The 11480-nt window shown below is 35.7% G+C and overlaps 1 protein-coding gene across 1 annotated transcript; it reads right to left on the bottom strand.

Moving 5' to 3' along the window:
- Nucleotides 1-5630: 5630 nt before the first annotated feature.
- On the bottom strand, nt 5631-10961 carry LOC128552963 (uncharacterized). The gene is made up of 4 exons (XM_053534056.1): nt 10947-10961; nt 10392-10568; nt 7121-7194; nt 5631-6292 (listed from the first exon to the last, which is right to left on the bottom strand). The coding sequence occupies exons 1-4, from the start codon at nt 10959-10961 to the stop codon at nt 6106-6108; spliced, it is 453 nt and encodes a 150-aa protein (XP_053390031.1). The 3' UTR covers nt 5631-6105.
- Nucleotides 10962-11480: the final 519 nt, after the last annotated feature.

The raw sequence follows: 11480 nt of genomic DNA on the forward strand, positions 1-11480 counted from the left end.
AGGGAGATGCACTCTTTTGTATGACACATTTCTTTTATATGTGGATCTTATATTTTGACATAGCACTCCCAATTATAGCAACCAGTACTGACGCCATCACCAGTGACATCTCCCCTGTGGGTTGCACTAGATATATATCGTCTTCTTTGACTCAAATTCATCTACCAGTGTTTTCGAACTTCTAGGTATGCTAATCTTGTCTGCCAAAACTACTTTCCATGTTTTAACTTGCCTTCTTCCCTGACGACATGGTATCTTTTCAGCATATCTTCACGGCCATTTTCGAAAGGCTTCGTCTTCAATTACAGCGACTATCACTTCTTTCTACACGCCAAGTTTACCAGTTAGATGAAGGAAATTGCTTTGCCCATCTCTCATAGTGGAGCATCCTGCTCCTCTAGGACGAACAGAGTCATGTAGTTTTAGTCTAGAATCGAGCTTATCATACACTGGTTAATAGGGTCGTGCTTGACATCCCCGTGTCTGCTGTAAATTTCATCGGTGGTACCTCAACAAAACCTTCTAAGTACATGCCTTCACTAAGCTCTCAAGTTGGCTGAGTACCTTTTATTGTCCCGCAACGGTCCCGCTCAGTCATAGTTTTGTTGGCCTAGACCTCCCAGATGCGGAATCGGTCTCCTAATATTTAAATCCTCGTTATTTCCTAGCTTTTCAGATTCAATTTGTTGCTATTCCTTAACTGAGGACTCACCTGTATACTGCCCCGTGCAATTTCTCACATAATGTATTTTAATTTCAGAGTGGTCATGCTTCTGGTTTTGTTCTCTTCGTTTTACATCTTTCAAGGGTCTTTTTACGCTGTAGAAGCATCTCAAACGTCTTCATCATGTCCTCCAGGTTTTCCATTCTTTTTTGACCTAAGGCAAAGTTTTGATGAAAATGACCTGGATATTTCTATCTTTATGTAGATTGACTTAAGTTCAGATACTAATCTATTAAAATCTGTTAAAAAAACGAAGGTAGTCGATCGAACGCAAAAACATTTTCCTTGTGCAGTCAAGGTCGGCCAGCCTCCTTTACCTTTGATTGAAGATATTTTCAGATTATTTGTTAGCATGACTGGATTAAGCATACGTCTACCTGGGACATACCGCCTTTACGGCATACAATGTAATCAAGGAGCATGAAAATTATAAATCAAAAGATGATCATACTGTTACTCATACACCTCGCATTGGAAAAGAGGGGTCTGATTACCAAAAAGATAAACCCTCCCTAAATAACCCATGCATATTTTTACAGGGAAAGTTGTCATTGGAATATATAAGCACTGCCACTGTAATCACTACTTGAGACACTCTCAGCAGTTGCAGCTTGCCCCCTCAGATGAAGTATATTGCTCTTTCGGCAACAGCAGCATATCCTCTTAGAAGCGGTCGGTTAGCTCTTCATGAGTGGTAGGTAGGCCTCTCGGCAGTGGTATTTGCCATATTGGAAGAGGTCTGTTAGTTCTGCTATCATAATCCCTACTCTGATCCGTGGGGAGTTGCGTTTGATTCAATTATTTCCTTTTCAATATGTTTAAGGCTGCTAGTCATTTCTATAAAGACCATCTTTGACATATCATTTATAGCAATGTCATTGCTGTTTTGATGACCATGAGGGAAAGGGGGTACCGAAAGACGGCATGCCACAGATTAAACATCTGAAATTTGATCGGCGACATCGACGGTCTCGAAATCTGTAAAACAAACTGATATATCTGTATTCCGTAAGCATTGGTTCGATCACTGGAACTGACAATGTCGTTTCGGGTCCCCACACTGTTGCAACATAAATCTGTTATACTCTTACAATTTTTTAGAAATTATTATTACACGCAAGAGTACGGTTAATTAACGATCACAACGGGCCTGGTATGGTGTCAGTATTCAGTAGATGATGGAGGTGGTCACGCTAAAAGTTTCCGCTCACAGTTGTCTCTCTCACAAGTGGAAGATCAACTGGTAGGTCGCCCTCTTGGCAGTGGTTGTGAACCCCTCAAAAGTAGCTGGATGCCCTCTAAGAAGAAGTAGTTTACCTCTTCAGAACTGGTAGGTCACACCTAAGGAGTACTGAATTCGCCCAAAAAAGGTAGTAGGCAGCTCTTACAGCAGTAGTTACAGCTGGGTCACTTTTGGACTGGTAGATTACCCATGTAGCACAGCTAGTAGCAAGCGTGGTAGGCTAGCCTCTCGGCTAAATTTTGATGACAGGCCAAAACCAGCTGGAAGTCGACGACTAGTTAAACGCCATGCCATAACCTATTAACTGACGCTACCGATATCCTATTTTCTGATGGTAGCGTCCATTAAGTTATATCGTAACCCCATTTGATTAACTAACCAATGTCGAACCGCAACATCTCGCACAGTCTCTGACAAAAACTGACGTCATGCAAAAGTTCAGAGCACGTGGTTATTTTTGAAAATCAGTATTTTGCTAATTTTGAATTTAATTGAATTATATATATATATAACTATTTTCGGCAAAATTTAGGAAAAACACACCTTATATGCTTAAGGTTCTTAGTAAAGGTCAATAAACAACGATTTTATACCGCCTATTTGTTTTAAAATGAAGAGTACTCAGATCAGGTGAAAACTGCAACTTCGGACAAAATATTGCAGACAGGTAACCTATTTGAAACTTGTGTGTATGCGTAGCTTGTGTTCAAACTATGTTGCATGGATTATTTTATGTCAGATAAAAAAAATGCATTCGAAATATTTTGAAACAAAAGGTGAGTCTGTTTGAATTCTTTTAATAAATTATTGCATGACAGACTTCTGGTACGATTTCTGATTAGGTTTCAATGCGGGATTCATTTCAGGTCAGAGATCCGTAACAGCATAAAAAACATCTTTTAGCTGAATTACTTTAGTTAACAGCTGCTACCAAGTGTATAATGTTTGGTTCAAAGCTCACAATTGTGAGAAGTATGCAAGAAGTCAATGTGCACAATAATAACAATTCATGAAAATGTATAACAAAACTTGAGCACTCTAATATAAACGAAGGAAAAACTAGTAAAAATCCGAAGATAGATCGAAAATGCTGGCACAATACATAATGTTGAGTTAATGTCTTGAAATTGCATGCATTGTACTAAGACATCTACCAGTCAAAAGTGCGGTTGCCAGTAACAGCTGTAATGAGGAACATTAGCTTGTTACTTTCCTTGAAAAGTTGTAAAGTGCAAGGATAACCAAATATTACATTGGTCCCTTTCAGTTGGATTCCTCTGACATTTTCGTTATAACCTTTATCCAAGATGTTGCTGGTGGTCAAAAGAAATATGCATTTTATGTGTAGGTTTCTAAATAAAAATTTATTAATCAAACCTAAATTTAGGGCAACTAAAAGAAACACTGTCCTTAATCATTTTCCAATCCAATGAAATTTAGTATAGATATTGCTTTTAAAAATTACAAAAAAAAAGAAGTCAACGATAAAAACAGAGGAAGGACCAATCTACTTCTTGGACATAATCAGGGGAAGTAACTGACTAATGTTCCCCATTACCAAGACTTAACTTTAACAAGCGGATGAATGTTCGAAGGATGTACAAATGAAAAATGCCAATTTAATTTAAAATAACTCATCTGAGTTTTCTCACAAAGTAACTAAACTGTTGACTCACACAAGCAGCACTAAACGGTATACTCAAAGCAATGATTAAGACTTATCGCTGTTAAGAAAAATGTACACTACTTATGTTTCCCGTTTGTACAACGAAAACCAAGCATGCAGATGATATCACTTTACGTTTATTTAATTTTAATGTATTTTAAGTTTGTTGTCAATGTCTATACAATAACTAAACATTTACCTGAAATAAACCGCATACTTGAATATCTTCATAACCCACATCATGTACCCCAACGCAAAGAAATACCAATGCACTTGCGTATTGATGTAACGTAGAGGAAGTACTGAGATCAATAACAATGTTGAAACTAACTCTAACAAGTTATAGCTGATTTTGAAGTAGGAAAGCCGATGTCTGTAAGAAACAATGAGCTAGGAAAAATGCACCACAAAAGAAAAGGAAATAAAAGTCAATTCGCCCGCATGAACAAAAACAGGTAAGCTAACAGAGGATCTGAAACATGATATATTTCTATGTCTGTTTTTAAGTAGAAATACAAGAAAATGATTATGCCAATTTCAGAATAGCGCGCCAATTTAGTGTTTGCATCATACACATTTAGTGATATCGATTTTCTTATCGAGAGTGGCTAATTTTGTAACCGTCATTTACATAAACTCCGCCCAACACGCGATTCAAGTTAAACTGAAAAGTATGTCATAAACGTATTTATGGTTTTTAAAATAAATGATATTACAGTTTTTAGACGTATCTCAGACTCAGTTTCAAAACAAACATATTTTACGTGCACTCGGACTGATTACATTATGTCTGTAAAACTGAACTTGATTTATGTCACATTCTCCCGATCATTTCACGTATACATTATAAGTATTTTTTTTTCCTGTCACCGATGTAAATCGATTTCCAAGTGACAAGTCGATAAAAAATGATGTTTATTTTTACAGTTTAAGTTTACAAAAGTAAATCATAGCCTGATGGATATCACTTTTCACATTAAAAATTATATATTTAGTTTTAACATAAATGCACTGTTTACACACATTATCAAGTTATAAAGGAAATAGGTCTATGCATTTCTGTGTGTTTGGTAATCCAGCAAACATGCGATTCTGAAAACATGCTTGAATTAATTGGAATCTTTTTTTTTTCGTAGATTGAGCATGTATTTAGGTCCTACTCATCAACAATTCAACTTCTAGTCATATAGCCGTTGTACATGAAGTTAGAAACCTTAAGTGCTGGGCTCCTTCAGTTGGCTTTAAAAGCAAATTGAAACTTGATTTGAGATTCATAACTAAGTAAGTCTCCTTGCCAAGAAACTTGCTCACGACGGGAATTTATTTTCTTGGGTTTAACGCCAGATTTCAACAGTTCTTCTTTGATGTCGGGTGGTTGGATTACTTAATTTAGTATCGCTACCGGGAAGAACCAGTGCTAGACTCTCGTCTCCGTAAGAAACTGCGAACTTTTTCACATAAAGAAATATGGTCAGTAGCAAGGCTCGGACCCGTTCCCCAACCCCAATCAGTGAGAGGTTATAGTAATTTCAAGACAAAGACTAACCACTCGACTACGGGAGCAGTCAAACGATGGATGGGTACGACAATTCGGATTCTAGAAATCACACGGCAGAAGTCAACAAACGAACTCTCAAGTTGATTAAGAGCGATGGAATCAACTGAATGCTTTGTTTTATCTCTACCTTTATCCGTTTGACTCGATTATTCGTGACATCGCATACCATATGTCTTCTGCATTCAGTAATATTTTGACTGATGTGTATGAAATAATGTTTTTTTTTTTTTTCATATTGCAAACTTTTCCAATGAAATTCTAATCGATGTCGATCCTTTGTTTTGGTAGTTACAGATAATGTCGTAAATACAAAATAGATTCTATAGAGCTTACGTGTCTCAAAAGATATTTGATTTAAAACTGTGATAGTAAAATTGCACCTCTATGTTCACAGCGTTTGTAAAAGGCGATCTTTGCCTGTCACAAATACTTGTTTTTAACAATCTTACCATCTGACCATGATATGCATTTAATCAGATTCACATGTACTTTTGTTAGTTTAAAATCATAACTTTAATTTTCCTAGCATAAGCTTGTCTGACTTCGTTAATTCTCGGCGTCGAACTTGGAAAGATCGAAATAAACAGCATCAAGGCAACCTAAATTAATGCACTTGAAACCTGGAAGACTTGATGCGGTAATCAGACTCAGAAGGAGGTATAATTATAGTGACCACATCACTTTGGAATACACAGCGTTAATGTTACTCAAGTTACTATTAGTCTGAACAATACGACAACTGATACGCTTTCAGAAGTATATAATAAGTAACATAGAAAAACAACAACAAGAAGATCATATCTAATAATCACAGCGGAATACTTATCGATTAAGAAAAGCTTTCGAAATTTGTGTGACCGTCACCTTAATGCTGTTGAAAATAAAACGTCAGGTTATAAATAGCGTCTAACTGCTTACCTCATCAATTGGCACATTTCTAAACCGAATGATTTGACGAAAGTTCCATATGAAACAACTTCAAAAAAGCCTCGTGCATATTGTAAGCCATTGTTGTACGTTTTAACATCAGCAGTTGTCGCAGAAAAAGCTACCGAAATTGTTAGTGAAATCAAACTGAATAAATAAAAACAACTATTCAGCCTGAAAAGAAATACAAACACAGTGTAGTACGTAGTTAACACACATTAAAACGCAGTAATGATATAGTTCACAGACCATAAATCATATTAACATGCATCATCATAATACTTCATTAGATATTTGGCCCAAGAGCAAATCAAAACTGTATTTATAAAATTTTAATAATAAGCTTATTTTGTCAGCTAACTTCGTTTTTGCCAAACTTTTATACATGGTCCATACATTTGGACATAGCTACTGTGTGTAACACTAGAAGTGTTTAAAAACGCAAACTGAAAATGCGTAAATGATTCCGTACAGAACAGCTAAATATACATTTGCACCATAACATAATAACATGTTTCTTCACAAATTTTATTGCAAAAGCATACACAAGATCTTTTTTCTCTTTTTTACTATTGTTGGTTTTGATAATCTTTAATTTTTGTATAATTTCTTATTTGGCGTTCTTGGTGCTCTTGAACTAGTGGGCAAAGTCAATTAACACGAGAACACAACAAATCGTAGGCATCATGCCACACAATAATACTCAACAAATTATATGTAATCCGTCGAAATTACTGTGTCAGTCGTAATTTTGTTATATCACCTTTATAACAGGATCCAATCTTATATATATATATATATATATCTTAATATCAAGCTGGTATGATTTAGTGGTAGACAGGTACAAGCGAAGGAGAACGTTCTAATATGTACTAACACCAATGTTCAGTTCATCTGGTAGATATTACATTTTGTGGTTTATAATACATCTAAGTCATACATTTTCCTGGCCATTTATCTGGCCATATGTGTTTCTAAAGGTTATTAAGTATGGTTACTCACATAAATCTGTACTTTGCCCATTTGGTCCATTTATAGTTGACCAACAGTCTAATTGCGGGATGATTGATCACTTCCTGGTGTTATAAACACATTTGAAACGTTAAAGTATTGTTTTCAGTTATGTCTCAATGTAACGTTTAACAAAGACAAGCGTAGTTATCATGTTACAATAAAGAACGAAATGAGGTACAAAATATCACAGGGAGTCGAATACGAGACTATTCAAGTCAAAGGAAAAATCATTTTTCACACATTAACACACTTTTACTTCCCGTTTATAGTTTTGTCATTGTAAGCCTTTTCTATAGTAACGTTATTTCAGTGCGTTTACAATTCATTAAAATCTCTTCGTTTCGTCGGAAGCTTGAATTAAGTTCATTTTTATTGGACCTTTGATTCCTTCTATACATATTTTCTATGATTCTAAAAATGAGTCTACTTTATAGTCAAAATGAAGAAATTTGAAAAATACAACTTTATAATAATATTTAACGTCTTCTGTCTTTTTTGTTTTTTTGTTTTTTGTTGTTTTTTTTTTTTGGGTGGGGGTGGGGGGAGGTGTGTAACGCCGTTTTTTAACAGTATTTCAGTCATGTAACGGCGGTCAGTTAACCGAACCAGTGTTCCTGCATTCGATTCTGTACCAGTACAAACCTGTTCTCCGCACGTAACTGCCAACTTCCCCAGATGAATTGTCAGAGGTGGAGGACGAATGATTTGTGACACAATGTCTTTTATCAAACCGTCACGGAGAAGGGAGAACATACGCCCCCACCCCACCCCACCTCACGCGGATCGAACTCGCGACCCAGCGATCCGTAGACCAACGCTCTCCTAACTGAGATAAGCGGGCGGGTTTTAACGTCTTCTGAAACTGGTTTCTGGAATTATTATTATTTGTACACCTTTACTGTCTGTAATCTGCAATAATAGTACAAGCGCAAGCAATAATGAAACAAAAATTATGTCTGGTGTTTCTAAAAATACGAGTGGTAAAATGAATAGCTCAATTTGGTGAGACTTATATGCAAGCAGAATAATTCAATTGCACGAGAATATGCTATAAATTACAACCGGGCATCTGCTTAACATTTAATAAGAGTAAACTATCTCGAGGCAACCTTCAGCTCTTAGATGTGCATGTCTGAAACACCGACAGTGGTGACGTCACATTTTTTATTCGTAAAACAAAATAAAAGCCTCGATCCGTCGTACGAAAAGGCCAGCGACAAAAAAAGAATTGACAGCATTTGTATTCATTGATGAAATTGGAAACACTTCCGTCTTCTCAAGCGTATATATAGTTTTAATATGATTTAACGAAATTTGTCTAATGACAGGCCGTTCGGTTATTTTAAACCCTTCCACATAATGCTAGCCTCCTTTAGTAAAAGTGTTTTTAGTTATATTGCCAAAATCATATATAAAATCTTTATGCTGAAAGGGGCACAAGTGTAACAATGTAAAAGCTCGAGTTACACAACGTGCACTGTGAGGTTATGATGCTGCAGACGTACGTGAAGTTTCCAGAAACGACCTTCCATGCAAAACTTTAACAAAAATATAAATTTGTTTGTTTGTTTGTTTTGGGTTTAACGCCGTTTTTCAACAGTATTTCAGTTATGTAACGGCGGGCAGTTAACCTAATCAGTGTTCCTGGATTCTGTACCAGTACAAACCTGTTCTCCGCAAGTAACTGCCAACATCCCCACATGAATCAGAGGTGGAGGACTAATGATTTCAGACACAATGTCGTTTATCAAATAGTCACGGAGAACACACGCCCCGCCCGAGGATCGAACTCGCGACCCCGCGATCCGTAGACCGACGCTCTACCTACTGAGCTAAGCGGGCGGGTTAAAAATATAAGTTAGAAGTGGGTATAATTTTGACACTATTGTCAGCATAAAAGTTAAAATTCTGTAACTTGCGGTCATCTCGTTATGTAAAAGACATGAGTGAAGTAAACATGGTAAAGAGACATTTATCTCAAAATCTGCTTACATGTAAAATCTTAATCAGAAGTGTCTAAGTTTAAGAAATTCTAAGTTTAAAAGGGAATACTTTTGACAAAATAAAAGCTATGTTATAGATCATGTCATTTATTGTCACCTAATGATGCCAAATATTGGTGTAAAATTGAAAGTTTTTAACTTATTAGTAATAGAAACCTGTTAAAATGCTTTTGCTAAACGACGCCGACACCGAAAAAAGGGTTAAAATAAGCTCTGAAAATTTTCAAACAGTTTAGCTAAAGATTAAGACACATGCATTCAATACAAAATATTCCGTATTCCATTCACCACTCCATCCGTTTATGTGACTTAGTTCGCTACTTATTAAGAAATATATCATTTTCAAAGAAACTTGTGAAAAAAAAAATAAAAAAGAAAAAAAAAAGAAACACATACAAATGTAAAATGTTCGTTTTTAATCATGACTGAAATTGAATAAAAGTTAACAAATGAAGCATTACAATGTAATTAAAGAGATGATATTACCCGTAAACACGGATCTGTTGATATGAAAGTTAACCAGTAACTAGATAACAGTTCCTGGCTCATTACAAAATTCATTCAATATCACGTTCTTAAAAAGCTGATTACCCTCTCTGTCAGTAAATGGGAGCATGTGTGTTATTAACTAAATCTAAATAAAGTTTATCATAGCTGTTCAATGTTCTGCGGTATGTGTTTCTGTGTATAAACAGAAAACCACATGACTGAGCCAGTATATAAGCACCACTTATAAAATTCGTTTCTTCATCTCCTTTTATAAAACTTAAAATTATATTTACTGGATCGAAATTTCACATAAAGTGCAACATCTAACTAAAGATGGATTGTTCATTAATTGCTTTGATTTGATGTTTATACTTAGAAAAATGAGAAAAGGCTTCTCGGACTTGGAATACCTAAAAAACAACGGGGAAACCTTTCATCCGCTATTATACCCCCTTTAATATCCCAGTTGGATCGTCAATCCACTAACTTTTTCCGTATTTAAGATTAAGAGGCTGGTCGAGCATTTATGGACATTAAAAACAGAATGGTGTTATCCGTGCAATTGTTAAAAAACTACAAACTATCGTACAGTACATGAATTATTCAAAATAGAACACATTTTACGTATAGTGATCAAGTGATCATTTCTCTGATAATTTGTGTTGATATTTTTTTACACGAAGAAATACTTAGCGATGTCAAATATGATAATTGCACTTTAACCATTAAACGAATAGAATGCGGATACTGATATATTACAACTTTACCTTATTTTCTCTTTCGGCCAGAGTATGGAAAACGGTTTTGTATCTTTCGTTAAATTTCGGGTCTTTCGGCGTTCTACCATTATCATCTTCTTCCAAAACCCTAACTTTGTATACAATGGCACCGTCCTTTGAAACATCTTTTACTTGTAAGCTGTCAAATACAGCCAGGAGTGTTTCCTAGAGAATGGAACTACATACTGCATAAACGAGAAAGAAAACAAAATAAATAAAGTGATGTTTACGTGGTTGTAACGTCTAGGAGAAGCAATAATAACACCGTAATCATAGTTCATCCATTATATCTAATATGTACACTAAAGGGAGGAAGCAAAGTGTTCCGTATCAAGCCAACAGTAGCAAGTATATATATATATATATATAGGCGACGGTTGCTGAACAAAATAGTAACTATACAATCCATTCATTAACAAGCCAGCCTGTGCATTTTAACGCCGTCTTGTCTAATATTGCATTCTGTAACTTTTTATTCAATCCATTGTATTAAGATACCATTTAAAACCAAACTTTATCTTTTTAAACATGTAGAAAACTTACGTCGTTAAAAGTCATGTTGCGATGCACCGCAATATGAAACAGTCCGACAAGTTATAGTGCAGCCCAACGTGAGAAGTCCAACACAACAGCGTGCAGTGTAAAATGAAATGATTCATCAAAACTAGACGCCATGTAATGCATATTAAAACCGTGTTGTTTGATTTAATAAAACGTGATGCAATGCAGTGTAATGTGAAACCGTTCGGCACATTATGGTGCAATGGAGCCCAATGTGAAGACATTCGACGCAACCTCAGTTCGTGCAGTGTAAAATGTAATGAGACATTACATTTTGACGCCGTCTAATGCACATTGAGACCACGTTGTTTTTTAATAAGCGATGTGTTAAATCTTTACGCCATGCAGCGCACTGAGAAACCCTTCAACAGAGCTTATATACGTGCAGTGCAAAATGGACTGTCTCGGTGCAACTTGACGCCGTCATATGCTTCATATTTACATTGACTATACACCATAAATGGACAGCAAAATGGTTATTTACTCATGTAACGCTAATATTAGGTTATTTAACAT

This window comes from Mercenaria mercenaria, unplaced genomic scaffold, assembly GCF_021730395.1.
Source record: "Mercenaria mercenaria strain notata unplaced genomic scaffold, MADL_Memer_1 contig_3331, whole genome shotgun sequence".
In the NCBI taxonomy this organism is placed as follows: domain Eukaryota; kingdom Metazoa; phylum Mollusca; class Bivalvia; order Venerida; family Veneridae; genus Mercenaria; species Mercenaria mercenaria.